This window comes from Malaclemys terrapin, chromosome 7 (assembly GCF_027887155.1).
Source record: "Malaclemys terrapin pileata isolate rMalTer1 chromosome 7, rMalTer1.hap1, whole genome shotgun sequence".
Classification (NCBI taxonomy): domain Eukaryota; kingdom Metazoa; phylum Chordata; order Testudines; family Emydidae; genus Malaclemys; species Malaclemys terrapin.
Window position 1 is genome coordinate 11,832,238 of NC_071511.1, and position 21,081 is coordinate 11,853,318.

Below are 21,081 nucleotides of genomic sequence, written 5' to 3' on the forward strand. Positions count from 1 at the left end.
GTTTGGTTGTTAATTTGGGGCCCCACAAAAGGAGGCAAGATGGCTGCCAGGGGTAGTGCAGCCCTGAAACTGCAACAGTAGTCACTCTGCTGCCACTCTTTGGCTTGGAGAGAGAAGATCTGCATGACAGATGTGAAGGAAAGAGCTGAGGGCACCGTCTGGTTGCTTCAGCTGTGTACTGGAAACAAAACTGGTCTCTTAGAAGGTGCTTGTTTCAGTGGGTTGCACCGTCATTAATAGTGTACATGGGATTTAGCTAGTCTGTAAATAAATAAATAAAAATGTTTTGTTTTCTAGGCGCAACACACACTCATGTTTCAGGGTAATATTTGCTATACAGTGAATAAATGTAGCATTTCCAGACAACAACTTATTCTTGTGGTTTGATGGAGTCAGCGACCTTCATCTCTACTATGATTGTATAAAACCAACAGATCACGACTAAGGTACTGTAGCCAGACTCCATACTATTGCCACACTGCTCTTAAGGTTAAGGTGGAACAATTGCCCACCTAACCATTAAAACCACATACAGCGGCTGTATGTGTTTCAGGAATGCTCTTCTTTTAGACTAGCTGAAAGGAGAGAATATTTAAATACACCAAGATGCAAACAATTAAACTAACAGGTTTATCCACTAGTACAATAAATAACGAAGCAGCTTTAGGTTACAAGAGACACTTTGCATTGTTAATTTGAGGATACATATGGACAGATGTTCAGGGTAAAGAATAAGAAAAGTACTTATGACTAATGCATGACAGTTTAAAAGGCAAGTGTGATGATAATGCATAAGGAAATACATGCCTGCAAAAATTAGAGCCTAAATTTATCACTTTACCATTCTCTTGTAATAACATGAAAAATGTTCAAATGCATCTGAGAAGATAAAAAATTCAAATTTATTTCGAACTCCAACGAGCTGACATGCATCCCCATTACTAATTTTATCATTTAGCTTTACTCAGGGTCTACTCTCAATTTTAAACAATAATACTCACCTACTCAGACAGGAGCTCCTTTATTACTGTGAGAGATGCTCTCAGCCACATAGCGTGCGTGGTGCTCACCGGCAGTATAATATGCCAGAGGCAGTCTGGCTGGCTGGGACCTGATTTGGTTAATGTACCCGCACAGTGAAGATACAGTTAAGGTACCCTTCCACTGTGGCAAATGTCACGCAGCCATGCAAGAAGAGTGTCACTCTGAGGGCTGCGGAAAGATGCATATGTATGTTTATGCAGCCAGAGGATATAGGACGACGACACTGGTCAACCACAGTAGACACCTGGCATCCTTGGAGCGATAGGAAAGGGGAGGGAGAGGAAGGAACTGAAGGATCACTGCTGGCCCTGTTTTGTAGGCCGTGTGTGTTGCTAATAGAACTGGTTAAAAATGTTGTCAATTTCCCTCATCCCCACTCCTGGAAAAGGAGTTTTGTTTTGTTTTTTTTAGCAAAAATTGAAATTTTAATGGAAAAATCTCAGTTTTTGTTGAAATTTTTCAAATGTTCATCGAAAAACTTAAAATAAAAAACTAGTATTTTTTTTGGCAACCAAAGAAAAATAGGTTTTAAACCAATTATTTTTGGTTTTGGTTTTTCAGCATCTCAACAGCCCCTTATCCCCACCCCTTCAAAAACCAACCTTACAAAGAAAAAATAATAATGAAAACTAAATAATGAACATTTCATTCACCTTTTTTTGTGGAAGACAAAAATCATTTCCTAATCAACTTTAGTTTCCACCTTATTGTGAGAAAAAAATATTACCCTATATCACGCTTGCATAATGGCTGTTGCGAGAGCAGGGTTGCAGTGTAACATGGCATATCTGAGCTAGTCTAGATACTGCATCAGTCCAAAAATATTCACATACAAGGGTGAAAATGGGTGGCAAAGATGCTTTAATTTGGACATTTGGGATAGTTTCCCTTTCACTACTCCTGCCCCTATTTACATAAGCCAGACCTCTTTTCCTGTCTGCATACCCTCCTCACCGCAACTCCAATTAGGGGATTTAGAACACAGTAATAAACACAATGAACTACACCAGTATGCAAATGATATTTCCGTATTATTTACAAATCCCTTGCATTTAAATCCTTATGTAACCCTTTACAGAGCTGATGAACAGAGCCCAAAAAAAAATGTCAACAAAAATTGGAAAGAGAAAAATAACTTATTAATTTGTAGAAAAATATACAGAGGGGAATGTAATAAGAGGATGTTAAAGGGAAGGAGAAAGCATATATTAAACAAATTTATGTAGATTCAGATTTCTAAGATGTTCACTTAGATTTAGAACATTTTATCTGGCAAAAACAGTATCACTAGATATATCTAGATTCTTGACTACATATTTGTGTGTTGGGGGGGTGGATTGGGACCATAGGCGCCGACTTTTACTTCTGCCCAGGGGTGCTCCACCTCCCGCTCCACCCTGCGGCCCCACCCCACTCTGTTCCTTCCCCAAAGCCCCGCCTTCACTCTGCCTCTTCCCACCCCCAATCCACCCCCTCCGAGGCCCCCACCTTCCCAGCGCTCTCTGGTCTTTGCCCTCCCACAATCCCTTCCCTGAGCTCCCTATCAGCTCATTGGCGACGCCCCATATCAGCTCTTTGGCAGCACCCCATATCAGCTAATTGGGGGAGCCACCAAACAGCTGTGGGAGGTGGGTACTGCTCCTGGGTAAAAAGTTATTTTCACTAGTGTGGCTTAATTTGGTGTGAAACTGGAGTGAGCTGCACCATTACAAGTACCTTTTGGTCACACTGTATATTAGATGGCACATATATAGTTATTAAAGGTTAATAAATGATTAATAGACGTTTAAGCATGTTGCAGACATGATTCATTGGTTTTATAGATAGTAATAAGCACTTCAAGAGAAAGTGTTATTAGAATGTTATCAATCATGGTTAGAAGCAATTTATTGAACTATTGGACTCTATAACAATCTGTGTCGTCTGCACAAGGGGTTTGCATTAGTGTAGCTACATTGATGTAGATATCTCAGTGCAAAAAAATCCAGTGTTGACAAGGCCTTAGATCAAGCAAAAGAGAAAATTGGATCATTGTGTTAAAAAAAATCTATTGTTTAATTAAAACAAATGACATTTAGAGTGCTTTGAGCTATTTGCAAGTCGAGCTTGTCTGAAATAATGAAGGAACAAGCTTATTAAAACTGGATATATTTAAGCATCACATTATTTTTCAGAATTAAACAAAACAAATCAATTCTTAAAAAACTGTATGGTCAAAATAAAATCTTTATTGGTAAATTAAAAACCGAGCTCTTTACTTTTTCAATTACTAAAGCAGCAAATACAGCTCAGCTGATGAAGAGAATTGTCCCTGAAGTATCTGCTAACCTTCACCACCATCTCCCTGTAATTCTAGACAATCTAAACTTATATATATGAAGAGTCAGAAATCTACACTTTCTAAAAAAGCAAATATCTTTCCAGCAGGCTGGCTTTCAAGAAGTGACCTAGATTTCTACTTATTAGCTTATAATACATAAAAATGAGACTGCTTTCTAGCATATTTATAGTATATTTCAATACATCACAATAGAGAAAGACTCGATCCTAATTTTCAGAGACTAGATTCCATTTTCAAATACCCGCACGTGCACTTTTGGTGCATTAACATTCTGCCTTTGCAAGTGAACAGGAAAGAGTGCAGTAAAAATGTGTGCACTTGTACATACATGGAGGCTAATTTGAGGTCTCACTGATAATCAAGCCCAAGGTGTTAAAATATTAGGGTTGATTTATTTTTTTTTTACACAAAAACAAAAAAATGACAGCTCTTCCTACCTCCATAGATACAGAAGAAATGGCTCGTTGCTAGTAATCTCTCCTCCAAGTATCAGGGAAGGAAGGAGAAAATACACTGACATGGCTGCTAGCCCCATGCCCTTTATTAGACAATCTGAGGCATGGCTTTGTATGGAAAAATTTGGCAATAAGTCAGGAGATAGGAAGGTAGGGTGGGAACACAGGAATTACCACACTGCATCAGTCCATGTAGTCCATTATTGTGTCTCCAGAGGCTTCAGATCTATCCCTAACATTAGTTGTCAACCTGATCTCCAATAGTTAGAGACTGGCTTATGCCATGAAGCACGAGGTTAAATATCGCTTCCAAAATTCATTATGATCACTCTCGATATTCACACAAGATTTTTAAATCTTGCTAAGTTCCTGGACTCAACAAATTTTCGTCTCCCGCAGGCAAAGAGCGGCTACACAGGAGATCTTACAGCAGTGCAGCTGCAGAGGGGTAAACAAGGCTGATGGACCATTACCTGCTAAATGGCTATTCTTTGGCAGGAAAAGGGGTTGGGGCAAAAATCTTCATCTTAGCAAAGAAACAGCATGGACAGACTGCCTGTCATCTTGCTCCCAGCTGGAAACGCTTTGCAAAAGGGGGAAAGAACTATAGGAAGAAGGGGCAGACACTGCAAGACACCCCTCTTTCTCTCCTTGCCCATCATATTCTCCGCATCCAAAAAGAAAAAGGAAGCAGGCATCAGACTCTGGAGGAGGGGTTCTAACCCAAAGAGTTTGGTCAGTGAGGCACACAACAGACCTATATTGGTATGACTACGTCGCTCAGGAGTGTGAAAAATCCACACCCCTGAGCAACGTAGTTATATCGACTTAACCCCCGCGGCGGACAGTGCCATGTCGATGGGAGAGCTTCTCATGTCGACATAGCTACCACCTCTCACAGAGGTGGCGTAACTACGCCAATGGGAGAGGCTCTCCCGTCAGTGTAGGAGCGCCTTCACTTAAGCGCTACAATGGCGCAGCTGCTTAGGGTCACCTGTGCTGCTGCAGCATTTTAAGTGTAGACCTGCCCTCAGACAGCCAAAAGCATCTGGTGGGAAATCTTTGTTTTGAACCTAATATCCTTTGTGAAGTTAGGCACCAATAAGCATTTTATCCTGATTTTTCTTGTAACCGTTTCTGACTTTTATGCTTCATTTCTTGTACTCACTTAAAATCTCTCTCTGTGCAGTTCATAAACCTGTTTTATTATTTTAGCTAATCCAATGTGTTTAAGTTGAAGTGTCTGGATAACTATTTAAAATAATAAGATGTATTTTGTAATCCCCTTAAAGGAATAACACACTTAATACATTTGTATTGTCCAGGAAAGGGCTGGGAAGTACAGGACGTATATTTCTGGGGAAGATCTGGGACTGGGAGTGTGTTGGGGTCACAGCAGCTTAACCCAGGCTGGCAAGAGCCAAGGTGTGGCTGGCTGGCTGCAATACACACAGTCATAGCTGGGCGTGACTTACATGCTGAAGGCTGTTTGTGAGCAGTCCAGGTTGTAGGCTAAGCAACAAGGCGTTGTGAAGGGCATGACAGGTTGCAGGGCAGAGGTGAAACAGCTACTCATTAGTCTGGATTGTGCCCCGGTATGTCACAATAGGTATAATTTAAAGGGTTTCAATAAAATAATAATCAGGTCAGGACAATAATGGACAATGCAATAAATATAAGCTCATCGCCAACTCCTCAAGACGCCCTAAGTAGTTCAGTATCCATTAGATAAAAATCAGGTGGCTAATCATGCATGAGAATTTCATTACAGCATATAAGAATTCAACACATAGGGCCCGATCCTCAGCCTGACCAGGGCTATGGCAACACAACCCATCTCTAAAGCCTGTTGATTCATCCATCTGAGGATTCCCCCTGTGTAATCCTTGGGTAGCATGGAGTTCTTATAACAGCTCTGACAACAGACTGTCCAGCCCCTGGCACTGGGGGCATTCCTGGCAGAAAGCAGCTAGGGCCAGGGCATTTCTAGCTCATCAGGCTGCTCAAAAATAAACCATGCCCAAGATTAAGTCGATGGGAGTCTTTTTATTGACTTCAGCACCAGCTGAAGCCACTTTTGTGTCCACCCTCCTTTCCCCTAGGACCAGTGTGGCTTGCTTAGGGAATCTGGCCCATACTATAAAACTAGGTAAAAACTGCATATTTTACCCATCAAAGTCAAGTTAAATTAGATCTGATTATTCATAGAACACCACCCTCCCCCCGCATATACACACAAGATTAAAGCCCTGATCCCACCTCAGTATTTGCTACTGGGGACCCTGTTTATTCAGTCCCAGACAGGACTGTAGCATGAAATCAGGACCCAATAATGAGACAGTAAGTGAATACAAGCTTGTTACTCTTCAGATCACAACATTTTATTACTAAAATAACAACAAAGCTACATCCCAACTGCTTTTTTGTATTTATCAGATTATTCAGCATAAAAGCAACAAAATTAGGCCCCTATTGATATGATAATAAACACAAATGTATTACTTTCCCACTACACAACACTTCAATACAAAGGCTCAGTAGGAAACTAGGTCAACACTGATTTTTTATATATCAGTCAAATTCCAGCTAAATTGAACCAGATTACTCAACAAGAAAGCTAGCATCATTAAATTTATATTGATGTCCTGGTAAGTAAATGCAAATACATTACCTTTCCAGATCACACACAGTTTCAAACCATAGACCAAACGTAAGTAAAAGTTACTTAATTAAAATTCTAGTCAAGATGAATCCTCATCAGACTCATTCAACTTTTTAATCAGCAATCATCTTATCTCCCTTAATTTGACACCACTTCATCACAAATGTAAGACACAATTTTTAGCATCTTTTATTTGTTGTGGTTTTTAATCCCCTTCTTCTAGTCTGGAAGAGCCTAGAAATATCTGGAGAAAAAAAACGGTTAACCATATTTTTCACAACTGTTGTTCTTCGAGGTGTGTTGCTCCCGTCCATTCCATTCGAGGTGTGTGCACCCGCTCACATGCACAGTCGTTGGAGATTTTTGCCTTAGTGGTATCCATAGGGCCAACTGTGGTGCCCCCTTGACTGCCACGCTTATGCGTCGGTATATCAGACACCACCAGCCCTACACCCGTCTCATTTCCTTCTTACTGACAACTTCCACAGAGGGGAAAGGGGGCAGGCAATGGAATGGACATGAGCAACACATCTCGAAGAACAATTACGAAAAAGGTGGCAAGTATCAGAGGGGTAGCCATGTTAGGCTGAATCTGTAAAAAGCAACAGAGGATCCTGTGGCACCTTTAAGACTAAAAAAGGTGGGTAACCGTTTTTTCTTCTTCGAGTGCTTGCTCATGTTGATTCCATTCTAGGTGACTCACAAGCAGTATCAATGGACGCAGACTCAGAGTTCATGGTCTTGCAACTTGCAGCACTGCTCTGCCAAAGCCAGTGTCGTCTTGAGCTTGCTGGGTAAGCACATAATGAGACACAAACGTGTGGACAGACGACCAGGTAGCAGCTCTACAGATCTCTTGGATTGATACCTGTGCCAAGAAGGCCACTGATGACGCTTGTGCCCTAGTCGAGTGCGTTGTCACAATCGCCGGTGAAGGCACTTTCGCCAGCTCATAGCAGTAGTGGATGCAGGTCGTGATCAAGGACGAAATCCTCTGCCACCAAAACGAACAATTGCGTCGACTTACGGCACGGCCTTATTCTACCTACGTAGAAGGCCAGCGTCCTCTTGACGTCCAGGGTGTGTAGCCTGCGCTCCTCACCTGACGCATGAGGCTTTGGAAAGAAGACACGTAAGTATATATCCTGGCCAGTATGAAACTGGGAAATGACTTTGGGCAGAAATGCTGGGTGCGGTCACAGCTGGACCTTATCCTTGTAGAAGACTGTATAGGGAGGCTCCGAAGTAAGCGTCCTGATCTCTGACACCCTGTAGGCCGACATTATCATGACCAGGAATGAAACTTTCCAGGAGAGTAGCAGGAGAGAGCAAGAAGCCAGTGGCTCAAATGGAGCCTCGACAGCACGAGATTCAGGTCCCAGGGGGGATGGGATCCCGGTCGTGTGGGTAGAGATGCTCCAGACCTTTCAAAAACCATGCCATCATGTTTGAGCTGCCTTGGCACGCAGGATGGAAAGCCGAGACAGCCATTTGGCCAGGTAAGTCACTCTGGTGAAGGGTTTCCTGCTACCCTGCAAGACATGGGCCGAGCATGCCCGTTCATCTTTGCTTAGCCATGAAGTAGCCAAGCTGTCAAGTGCAGTACCACCAGGTTTGGCTCCCATGGTTCTGTGACAGCAGATCTAGCCAGAGGGGCAGCTTCAGTGGGGCGGCTACCAAAAGGTTCAGCAACATGCCGAACCAGTGCTGATGAGGCCACGCGTGGGCTATTAGGATAACTTTCACCCTGTCTTGCCTGATCTTCACAAGGACTCTGTGAATCAGCGGCACTGGCGGGAAGGCATACATCAGCGCCCCAGACCATGGAATGAAAAAGGCATCTGACCGGGAGCTCTTGTCCACTCCTGGATCCAACAGAACATGTGACATTTTCTGTTCTGCCTGGACGCGAACAAGTCCACCTGGAACAAAGAGTCCTGCGGCACCTTATAGACTAACAGACGTATTGGAGCATAAGCTTTCATGGTATTCACCCACGAAAGCTTATGCTCCAATATACTTGTTAGTCTATAAGGTGCCGCAGGTCTCTTTGTTGCTGTTTACAGATCCAAACTAACACAACTACCCCTCTGATACAAGTCCACCTGGGGAGTCCCCCACGTCTGGAAGATTATGCTGACCGCCTCCAGATGGAATGACCACTTGTGGTGAGAGGAGAAAGTCCTGTTGAGGTGATCCTCTAGGACATTCCTGGTGCCAGGCAGGCGAGCGGCTATCAGATGAATGGCATGTTGCACTCAAAAATCCCACAGGCGGAGAGTTTCTTGACAAAGCGCTGAAGACCTGGCACTGCCCTGCCTGTTGATGTAATACATGGTGGTGGTATTGTCCGTCAGGACCTGCACTTCGCCTTTCAGGCAGGACAAGAATGCTGGGCAGACCAGGCAAACTGCTCTGAGCTCCATGACGTTGATGTGGAGGGCCAGATCATCCTGCAACCAGTGGCCATGGGTGCTCAGCTCACCCAGCTGGGCTCCCCAGGCCAGGTCCGAAGCATCGGAGACCAGGGACAGGGTCATGAAGGGGACTCCCTCCAACACTGACCCAGGGTCCAACCACCAATCCATGGACAACCCCATGTGGTCTGGCACCCTGACTACCCAGTCCAGGTCATGCCTGTTGGGAATGTAGACCATCGCCAGCCACACTTGCAGGGGCCAGAGATGGAGCTGAGCATGGCTGACCACATATGTACAAACAGCTATGTGGCCCAATAGACACAGGCATGTGTGAGTCATGGTGAGCGAGTGGTTCTTTACATGGGAGATCAGTCCGACATGGCCTGAAAACATGCTTCCTGAAGGAAGACTCTGGCTTGCGTGGAGTTGAGAACCACCCCAATGAACTCTATTCACTGGATGGGCAGTAAGGTGGATTTTTTCTCGTTTATTAACAGGCCCAGGTCGCGGCAAGTGGAACGCACCAGATCGAGGCTCCTCTGCACTTGCTCCCGAGACCTGCTCTCGATGAGCCAGTCGTCAAGATATGTGTGCGATCATGGAATGGAATCGACATGAGCAAGCACTCGAAGAAGATAGATTTGTTTACTGTTATGACTATGCTCTTTTTCCCCCTCAAAACCACCAATATTAACCCTTTCCCAATCGAAAGATAAATCAAAGTTTGCAATAAACAGTGAAGCCAGAGGCTTAGAACCAGCTAGTAGTACTGATTCTAGAATGATCATAAGAATGTGGGAACACCAGACCTGGATACAGTATTCCAACAGTGGTCACATCAGTGTCAAATACCTCTGAAATGTAATTTCCCTATTCTTACTCAGTATTCCTGTTTCTATATCCGAGGATTGCATTAGACCTTTTAGCCATAACATTGCACTGGGAGCTCATGTTCAGCTGATTATTCACCATGACCCCAAGTCTTTTTCAGAGTCACTGCTTCCCAGATAGTTCAGTTGTTAATCTAACAGAGACAGTAAATCAATCCATTTCTCTTTTTTTATGCTGATTGACTACATTTCTTAAGAGGGGAGAATTTTTTGTAGCCATTTATTGGCAGCAGTCACTAACATTCCAAATGGTTATTTATCCGTTTAAAAATTCAACAATTCAGGATATGTTCCATAATAATTAGATTTCCACGGGGGGGGGGGGGGGGGGGGGGGCGGCGTGGAGTGTGGGATGGTTGGAAAGAAAGAGTGTAAACCTGGAGTAACTTGCATGAGTTTTCTAACATCTGAGTAGAAGACATTCATCTGGGGATGAATCAATAACATACGAGGACGGTTTCTTATTCCATGGCATCTCCACCAGCATTATGCTCTGTCTGTTTTCTTTGGAAGACTGATGGGTGAAAATAATTTGCACTACTGTTCTCTTATACTTAGATTCACAAAGAAACTTTGGCTTCGTGGTGCTTAGCATCACAAGGCCTAAGGTTTAGGCACCCAGAAAACCACAGGAACTCAATGTGATTCACAAAGCCTCAGTTAGGGACTTAGACTCCCTATACAATGTATGGGGAGAGAGAGAGGCTCCTTAGATTGCAATTGACAAATGCCAGCATACTAAGCGGGAAGCCACCTAACCTAGCCAATAGGAGATGCCAACAAGAGGGGTGCGTGCTAGGCCCAGCCCCTCTCATGGAGATAGATGCCTAACTCCAGGCTGAGGGGAATCACCTACCTCTGTTAGCGATTCTCAGCTGTGAACCTTCTTTGGAGTTAGGCACCCAATAGGTTTTTTGCAAGAAGGCAGGGGGAAGCGGAGGAGAGGACTTCCCTCATAAGTTTTAGACTGCTGTTTCAGGTACTTGGGATGTAGAAGCCCCCAGTTCAAGTCCTCCCACCACCTGAAGGGGAGAAGGGATTTAAACAAGGACCAGCTATCTCTCAGATTAGTGCTCTAACCACTCGGTTATGGGATATTCTGATGTGGGGCTCCCCCAGTCTCTCCTGTTGAAGCAGTTCCACTGTGGATAAATCACTGATCTGCCATCATCAGTTGAAGTGGCTCCAATGCAACCAAAAGAAGAGCCAGACTTTTTATTTGTAACTATGTTTAACTTGGAATCAAAGCGGCCAAATCTATTGCTTTATGACTGACCTGCTGATAAAACTATCTCTAAAGAAGTCTTTGCAGGCCTTGTAACCAAAGTTGCCCCATACTAAATGTATAGATTAAGGTGATTTTGTCACGCACTGCTGGAGTTCTCACTAGAAGACCCAACTGAAGTCAAATTGCACTATTTGTACGAAGTGCCACCAAATGATCTGGAGCTTCCAACTTCTCCAGTTAACACCACACATCAGAAGACTTGCGATAAAAATCACACAAATTGGCAACATTGCTTGTAACATGAGATGACTGGCAAATAACAGATTAACTAGCTCTTGGCTCCCCATAGCAGGCTGGGGCCCAATGATGGCTGCAATGGGGAATACGAACTGACCTGTGCTGTTATGCCAGATAACCACAAAATCAACCAGACTCCTCCTTTCCTAGGGCCTGATTCTGCACCACTGATGTCAATAGGAGTCTTGCTTTTGACTTAAATGAGAACAAGATCAAAATTTTTATGCCCATTGTGTAACTCATTGTGTAACCCTTAAAAGGATTACAAAATTTACTGCGGAGGAAAAATTCGCTTTAAAAAGGAGAAGGAGCATAAGGTTTAAATGATTAACTACAGCTATATGCGAGGATCACTACTAGGTATCACACTCCTCTTCTGATCCCACACCGGGATCCCCCTTAAGCACTGGATCCATTTGGAACCGCTCAAACTTGCCTTCAATATCCCTCAAAGCTTTGCCTCCACCTATCTCTCTACTAACCTCTATACTCTGATAATAACACCTGCTTCAATGACTCAAGTCATTTAATTCTTCCCATCCCATCCTGATGCATTTTCCATGCAGACCCCTGTCCCTTTAACACTTTTCCCAATCCAGCACTCCAAGCCCCTGCATTCCTTATTCAAGTCACTCTAAAAAGTGACACCTTTTTAGGGGCTCACAAGAATTTATTTTTTCCACCCGTTTTGAGTGGTTTTTCAGTACAGAAGATATGAATTCATTTTTAAATTGTATGCTTTTTCTCCAAGACATTTTTAGCTCTTTTAATTAAACCTATGAGTTGTTCTCCAAATCTCCCATGAGCTGAAAATGCAGCAACAAATATTCAAAAAATATAAGCAACAATGACATCAAAGTGAAAATCGTACATGTTTAGAAGGAATGTGGCTACAACATCCAAACAAATATAAATTATTAAACAACAAAATTCTGAGAACACTTTGAAACAGTATCACCGTATTTTTTAATTATTCAAGTATAAACTTTATTAAAACGTATTCACTCTAATCGTGTCACTCCAGATTTACCCAAGCGTAACAGAATAGAATTTAGACCAATATATGTTTAACACCAGGCAAGGTTCTGCCACCTGCACTCAAGCTGAGCGGCCCCCTTTCCACAAGAAGACCCACTGAAATTAATATGGGTAAGGTTCTATTCAACTGATGAGGGTGGAAAGATTATTTGCCTTCTTTACCAATATAGGGTTATAATGAGCCTTTACGCTCAGCATCATGTAGGGGGGTAGTGCAGAGTTGTCCTCCCCCCCTACCCCCCAGGCAGCTTCAGGTAGGGAAAATAATTTACTGCGTCCCTGGGAAGTATCCAGCTTACTTACCAGCTTGCACCTTGCCAACTAATTTGGCCAGCAGGGGGATATGGACAGGGGACACAGCTAAAGTTCTGTCTACTTCCTGCCTTCTCTTTCCCCTCCCAACATGCACCTAGTGGAGAGTATTTGAAGAACAAGGGCTGCACTCTGCACTAGACCTGGGCCCAAAATCCAGGTTGGCTTGTCCTGCCTGCCTCCCCTACGTTCACCAGCTTGGCAAAGAGCAGAATCTAGTCCGGATATTAGCATCATATTTTTTGCTTGTTTGCTTTAATAAAGACTTCTTCATTTGAAGAGAGTGAATGAAAAAAAGTTCCACTAATTGCAAACCTTTCCTGAATTGCGATTTGTATATAGTGACAAACCTTTCATGAATTGCAATAGATTCATGAATTGCAATTATTCACAGGAGACAGTAATGAACTAGAGTGTCTCCTGCAAAGATTCACAATTCCACTCTACTCTGAAGGCAAGTTCATTAGATTAATCCAGGGTTATTGGCTTGTTATTACATTTATTCTGTAAGCCATTTATAGCATGCTATTGAAAATAAGGCTGTAGATACTCTGGGCCACATTTTAAAAACAACTGAACTCAGTTTTCACATCTAAGAGCCATGATTTGCGTTTTCAAGTAGGGTGACCAGACAGCAAGTGTGAAAAATCGGGAAGGGGGTGTGGGGTAATAGGAACCTATATAAGAAAAAGACCCAAAAATTGGGACTGTCCCTATAACATCGGGACATTTGGTCACCCTAGTTTTCAAGTAGGTGCATAAATCTATCAGGTAGTACTTTGTACACAAAATATTTGTTGGTGATGGGACATTTGTATGTTCAATATAGACCTGGTCTTTTCCCCCCAATAAAATCAATGGGACTTTTTCTCACAAGAACAGCATGAGGCCCTGAGTTTCTGCATGCAAAGCTGTGCTTTACAAAAATGAGCAAGAAGGAGGTATAGAAAACATGCAATAGTTGAAATACACCAAATTATGAAGGGGATCTCACAAATTTTGGTGGATATTGAGGTACTAGGTTACAAACTCACAGGACAATGAGATGTTGTGACATTTCAAGATGATGGGAAATTGCATGTGGAAAGCAGAAGCAACAAGGAAAGAGACTGGTTTGAAAGGAGTTAATGATCCCAGGTGGGTCTGCAGCCAGCTAAGCAAATTTATGGGGCTGTATGAAGCTGTGTAAGGGTGTGTGCCCAACATCATGCCATACTCCTATACTTGTCAGCATTAGACTTGACCACAAATCAGAATAGTGTTTGATGTGAAGAGAGGAGTGAGAATTGCACAGACCAAAAAGCTGCTGACTCTTCAAAGTTCAGGGGTGTTGGGGTTTTGGTTCTGGTCCATCTCTAGTTTGATGTATGTAACAAATAATAAAGGTAACATCTCTGAACCATGTCCACAAAATATCTATGAAACACCTTGTCCAATTTTCTGCATTTAAAAATATTTAATTAATTTCACAACAAAAAAGTGACAGTACTAGCAATGTTTTATGGGAATAAGACCAAGTGATTTTCTCCTGAACTAGAATACCTTGCCAGGAGCAAGTCAAGCTCTGCAAAATCTAACACAGTAAACAAGGTTCCATGGAAGCATATGTAGAAGAAATTAGAATCAGCATTCTGAACCACACCATCAAATCAAAGCAGTCAGCACAGCTTCCCTATGCTCATCTCAGGCCTCTCAAGTGCACCTCCACCTAGAGTCACATCCCCTCTCTCACTTGATAGAAGACGTTTGATGCCAGAATGTTACAACAAACACATTCTGCAGCCCACCCGTTTTCATGGCTCTCAGCCATCCTCAGGATTCTTTCTGCTTGTCACTCAGTGTCCCACAAAGGATTTCTTCCTGCCTGTGATCACATATTGGGGCACCTGCTCCATGCAAATGGTGAAGTGTAAGGGAGAATGCTGAGGACAGCAGTGCTCCCCCAAGGCTTAAGAAACACAAAGCAAATGTACCTCTGCTACTACTCTTCCAGGGTAGAAAGAGCTGTATTCTCCTGTACTCTGAGTCAGTGGAACTGAACCACTGAGCGTGTGCGATTTTTAACTGAACACATACAAGATCTGGCAAATGCAAACTGATTTGACAATTTTTCAATACCTGTTCTTAGGTGGGGTCTTTATTTAACTATTGTAGGAAGCGGTCTATTTTCTTAACAAAGTATAAATGAACCACAAACTATCAACAAGAAAGTATAAAAACTCCCTCCCCCTGCCCCACATTTAGTTACTTAGCTGCCTCTGCTTATTGTTAATCATTTGGTGTCTGTATAATCTTGTACAAGGGGGCACATTGACTTTTCTCATTGTTTTGGACATGCTTTTGTTCCATTTTTCACAGCATCTATACTGCACAGCACTTTGAGAACACCAGGCCATATTCAGTGCTGTTATAATTGGGCAAAGTTTCAATCACTTATGTCAGTGGTAAATTTAAGCCCATGTACTAATTTATATATGTAAAACAGCTGTGTACATTTTTTCAGATTTTCTTTTTAAAATGCAGATTATGTGCATATGGAATTCAGCACATGCATGGACAATTTTTAGTATCTCAGCATGCAATATTCGGTTTTAACAGGAGAGGCTGAAATATGTAAGGCAGGAAGATCGTTTGCCCAGGAAATGTATCTGGTCTTTGGAATATTTCAGTGCATCCTCCGAAACTAGTTAGATATCAAGTATTTACAAGAGTGTCTGTTGCTTCCAGACTGGTGGTTCTTGACTAGGTTACGCCTGAATGTAGTAAGCAGAGCCACTTGTCACACACTGAAAAAATGCTGCCTCTTTAATTACTCATTCAGCAGGGATGGCATGGGAGTGGTGAGAGACCTTGAAAACTTAAAATTCCAAAAATATATTTCAATTCTCTCCACACCCACCGAAGGATTGAAAGGGCAAACAGAGGTGAGGGCTCTGTCTCCCCCACAGTATGACAGACAGACTGGACCTCTACCACTGAGTCAAATATAACTACCAATTAAGGCTAAATTCTGTCTTCAGGAAACGGGGACGTTTACATAAGAACTGCCACACTGGATCAGACCAGTGCTGCATCCAGTCCAGTATCCCACCCTCAACCATGACCAGTGCCAGTTGCTTGTGAAAAGAATGCCATAAGGACATTATGGAATTACTTGCCCCCACAGAAACTCCATTCATTAGTTGGCTTATACCCAAAAGCATGAGGGTTCACATTCTTTATACATTAGATAGGATAAAAAAAAAGGTAACTATGGATGTTCTCATTAGACATTTATGCTACAGTGGGATTTTTCAAAGCATTTAGCATTGGTCTTACTCTGTCCCCCTTGAAGCAAATTACTGTGGACTTCGAGGGGAGCAGAGTTAGGTCAATGTTAATCGCATCTGAAAAATCACACCCCTAATTTTTATTTGAAATCTGCTAGATCTCAATGATATTCTGTGGCAGGGACCTCCACAGGCTTGTCATGTGCTACGTTAGTAAAGTATTTCCTTTTATTAGTTTTCCATTTGTTGCTATTCTATTTCATAATATTATGAGAAAGGGTATACACAAGTGCCTGATAATCCTCTGCTCACCATTTATTACATCATATACTTCTATTCTGACCCATTTTATTTAGCTCTTCTCTAAATCAAGCAGTCCTAATCTTTTCAGTCTCTGCTCATATGAAAGCCTTTCCATGCTTCTAATCATTTTCATCAGCCATCTCTCATCCACTTCTATTTCTGTGGTATATTTTTATGAAAAGGTGATCAGAACCGAACACGGTATTCAAGGTAAGGGAACATCATCAGTTTATGTAACAACATTATAATATTTTCTATCCCATTCTTTACACATCATAATTCTGTGGGCTGGTTTTTTTTTTGATTGATGGTGCACATTGAGCAAATTTTTTTCATTGAGCTGTAAACAGTGATGTCCCCATCTTTTCTCTACGTAGTTATAGTTAAAATTTACAACACAACATTGTGTATGAGCAATTTGAGTTTTCTGTTCCAATGTATATTAGCCTGCATTACTTAACAGTGATTTTCATCTGCTCCTGTTCAACCCAACTGCCTGGCGTTATTAGCTCCCTCTGGAGTACAATGGACTAACCTGACTAATTTTGTGTCATCTGTAAATTTGAACCATACTGGTCACTCCCTTTTCCAGATTATTAATAAATACATTAAACAACAGCTGTCTTAAGTGCAGGACCCCAGACCACCCCACTGTTAACCTTTTGCTATGATGAAAATCGACCATTTATTCCTATTCTGTTTTTTGTTTCTGAGCCAAATTCTCACTGTAGCACTACTTTACATTTCTTATCCCAAACCTCTTTTCTTACCCTCCACTTGTGAAGGATTTTGTCTAAAGGATTTTGCAAGTACAAGTATTTGCATGTTATATTACAGGTTTTGTAATTGCAGTATATTTCCAAGTCTCACATAGATTTGCCAAGGTGCCACTGCCCTGGGCTAAAGTCTGCTCTCCGTTACTCCTGTGAACCAGAAAGCAGAAGCTGGCCCACTGACTTCAATGAATGCTGTATGCTTGTATCTCAGAGCAGAACATTCTCAGATAGAATGGCAATACACACGGTATAAAGGCTATATAAAAGCTAGATATTGTTATTTTCAATTATTAAAATCTAGACAGATATTAGATAAGATTTTGCCCAGTTACTATTTGGATTTGAAAGTGATACCATTATATAGCTGTCCTTAAAAAGGAATTTGCAGGTTATAAACAAATAATCTTTTAATAAGATTAAAACAATTATAATACCTTTCATTTTCCTGTAGCAGCTCGCCTCCCTTCTTCCAGGAGCAAGTTGCCTTAGGGGAAGCTTTTGGCTTGCACTCAAAATTTACTGTGCTTCCTATCTGAACCTGAATCAGTTTCTTCATTGGGTTCTTGGAGAAATCTGGAGCAGAAGCTAAAACAGAGGGAATGTTAACAGTGAAATAAAACTGATTGACATTATATTAATGATGCTAGTACTGAGCATTTATATGGCACTTCTCAGCTTCTAAGTGTATTTACAAATATTAATTAAGTACAGTAGTTAACTCAAACAGTACTCCGGTAAGGGAAATAATATTTCTCCTTTTTACAACTTGAGGTACTGGGACACAAAAGTTAAGGCCTTGATTCTGCAAAGCACTTAAGCACACGCTGAGGTTTAAGCATGGGTTTAAGGTCCCACTGACTTGACTGGGATTTAAACATATGGTTAAGTCCTACTGAAGTTGGTCGTGTTTAAGCACATGCATAAGTTTAAGTATATGCTCAAGAGCTTTGATGAATCTGGCCTGAAGGGATTTTCCCACGATCACTTGGACTCAGCACCAGGACCTGTATTAGAACTCAGAGAATTTCCTGACTCCTCGTCTTGTGTCAGATCACTGGTCTGGGCCTCAGGATTATGAAACCGCTTGGACTGTAGAAGTATATTCCGTATTAACAGTTCAACAAATGGGCATGACAGAGAAGAATGCCAATCACTGAACTTTGAATGGAAATCCAATTTTTAGGAAGACGAGGCTGGGTTAATGGTTCAGTGATTGAATCTGAACCTTATCACTGGAAGGGAACTAGTTTGTTTTACATAGGCCTCATTCCAATTAATTTTCCAAATCACTCTCCCTCGCCTTAAAAGTTAAAAGCATGAAAGCATTTGAATTCACATGACACTTTGCAAGTTCAAGGTTTCATTCTAGTAAGTGATTGTCATTTGTTTTTAAAATGAGCACAGATCACCTGAACCATAACATAACAGACCCTTATCCCGACGATCAAGGAAAGTAGCACATACAACCAGCTTATTGCTTTGAAATGACATTTCTCTCTTGGGAATAGTGAAGTCAGGATGCAGAAGGTCAGTGCTACTGACTAATGTGCTGAGCCAATGCGGCTTCCAGATTGTGTGATTAGTTTTAATCTTTGGGTTTGCATCCAAGCCTTTGTCTCTGCTCTCCCCCTAATTACTAATTTATCTCTGTGTCCTCGGGTTAAAGCAGTGAATGATTGGGCTGTAAATATGGTGGCTATTTCCAGCAAATCCTTTCGAACCAGGTGGGTAAACTCCTCAGAACTGTGGATAAGAAGTTATCTGCTGTAATACAAATGTTTATTTTGTTGAAAGCATCTGAGTGGGTTAAAACTTTGAGATCATGTGCATGTTACTAGCTGCAGCAGTAACGGCAAAAAGTTATCTCCCCCCCGCCCCCCAGTAGAAAGGAAAATTAATCTTACCTACAACTCTGAGCTCTGCACTGGAATATATCATTCCATGTTTGTTTTCAGCTATGCACTGGTATATGCCAGAATCTGTCAGATTTAGATTTGTTATTATAAGTGTACCACCTTCAGTCTGGATCCTTCCCTGGATATTAAGAAAAATACCTTTAATGTACACTAAGTTTTACAGGAAATAAATAAAAAGGGTGGAATTCATCAATGTGCAGAGAGTTTGCGTAAGTCCCATTACGAGGCCCTAAGCGGGATTTATGTAGGGGATATGCTCTCTGCACAGGGGTGAACTCCATACTTTGGGAATGATGCAATGATGGCTTGAGTGAGACAAATAGAGCTTTATGGTGCCATCTAAGGAGAAAAAGGCCTGAATCAGACACCAAATCCTCCCCACACTAAGGAAATCCAGGTATGGATCTTAACTTTGTCACTTGTGATTCTGACTAGCAAAGTGCCCTACTGCCAATGGCAAGTACTCAGAAATTATGAGTTAGGCCCCCCCAAATCATGTCTTTTTGTTTTTTGTTTTTTACAAAAATAAATAATTTTAGGCTCTTTTTTATTAGTCTGAGTCCTAAAGGCCTGAGATTTTTCTCTGTAATCATGAAGATTAGAAACTTACTAAAAAGCTGAGATTCTCACCCAATCACTTGCCTCCAAGAGCTGCGCTTTAAGAAACGGACCAAATATCATGGGACTTATGATAAAATCGTGTGAGTTGGCATCACTGAAAGTCTGTAATCACTTGCTCTAACTTCATCAATTTACAATAATTTGGAGTCCATGAAGTACCCCTCCACCTCCAGAGCATGGCTGCCCCTCCCCCACCCTGTAACACTCACCCCTCTGTTCGCGGAGCATGACTCCTCCACCCTGCCCCAGTCTCTTCCCGCACCCAGGGAGCACGCCTCTCCCTCTTGCGCCCGGCTCCAGTCACCCTCCCCGCCCCCAGAGTGCGGCTCTCCCTCCCCGTCTTGCCCCAGTTACTCACCCCTGGAGCCTAGCTCTCTCTTCAATGTCCTGCCCCAGTCACCCCTCCACCCCTAGAGCCCTGCTCAGCTGGAGGGGGAGGGTGGTGGAACAAGGGTTGGGGCCTTGGGGAAAGGCGGAGCAGGGCGTGGGGGAGGTTCCAGCGCTCAGTGTCCAGTTTTCATAAATTAGAAAGTTGGGCACCCTATTGGACTGGTTAGTTCCATGGACCTCAATGAACTCTTAGCAGTTAATATGTAGGGATCTTAATTTCATATGACTTTACTTAAAAAAAGTCAAACAAAGAAAAAAAAAACCCACTTTACCTCTAATGCTAGAGTGTTTCCATTCTTTGTCCATCTGTAGGATGGTTTGGGCTTCCCACTTGCCCTACATTCCCAGTATAAACTATCCTCCACTGCAGCTTCAATATCTTTTATAATCTGGACCCAGTGAGGTTTTGCTACATAAGAAATACAAAACAAGAAAGCCCAAACAAATTGCAAATTACTGTTCAGTGTGAGAACAAAAGGGTTAATTTAGAAAGAGGATATTAGGCTGCTAGGTGGATCAGCTGGTGCCCAAAGATTCTCCATGGTTCTGACCTGGGCTGCTTACTGAAAGAAATATGACTCGATGTCCTTGTAAAATAAATTTGATTAAAGCTGATAAATACATCACTAAGGCTAAATATATCACCAAGTACTAAAATATTACTACACTAATTAAGTGTTAAACAATACAGTAAGAAATTGAGGTCAAAATAAGTGTAAATAGACAAATCAGCACCAATATTGGAATTCAATAATCAGTTTAGTTAAATCATGAAATTAATATATATTTAAACCAGAACATCTAAAGACAGGGCTGTCCGTTTATTTCTAAACTCCAAGTGAAGGATTTTTCCTTTGGCAGTGTAATCAAAACATAGCTGGGTGAATATTTTAATACAGAAACCAAATTATTGTTTACATGTAAATCACAACATCAAAAGCCAATTGAAACTTTCTTCTCAGATATCTCTATTATCAGTGTTTCCCAAACTGGAGCCGCCGCTTGTGCAGGGAAAGCCCCTGGCAGTCCGGGCCAGTTTATTTACCTGCCGCGTCCACAGGTCTGGCCGCTTGTGGCTCCCACTGGCTACGGTTCGCTGCTCCACGCCAATGGGAGCTG

At 42.1% G+C, this 21,081-nt stretch overlaps 1 protein-coding gene across 1 annotated transcript in view; it reads right to left on the reverse strand.

Moving 5' to 3' along the window:
* Positions 1 to 21,081, reverse strand: part of LOC128839936 (contactin-3-like) — a 240,889-nt gene that overhangs the window by 34,315 nt on the left and 185,493 nt on the right. The window contains exons 7-9 of the mRNA XM_054033283.1: positions 20,235 to 20,371; positions 18,940 to 19,069; positions 17,470 to 17,620 (exon numbers count right to left, since the gene is read on the reverse strand). Coding sequence (XP_053889258.1) covers positions 17,470 to 17,620; positions 18,940 to 19,069; positions 20,235 to 20,371 — 418 coding nt within the window. The remainder of the gene's footprint in view (positions 1 to 17,469; positions 17,621 to 18,939; positions 19,070 to 20,234; positions 20,372 to 21,081) is intronic.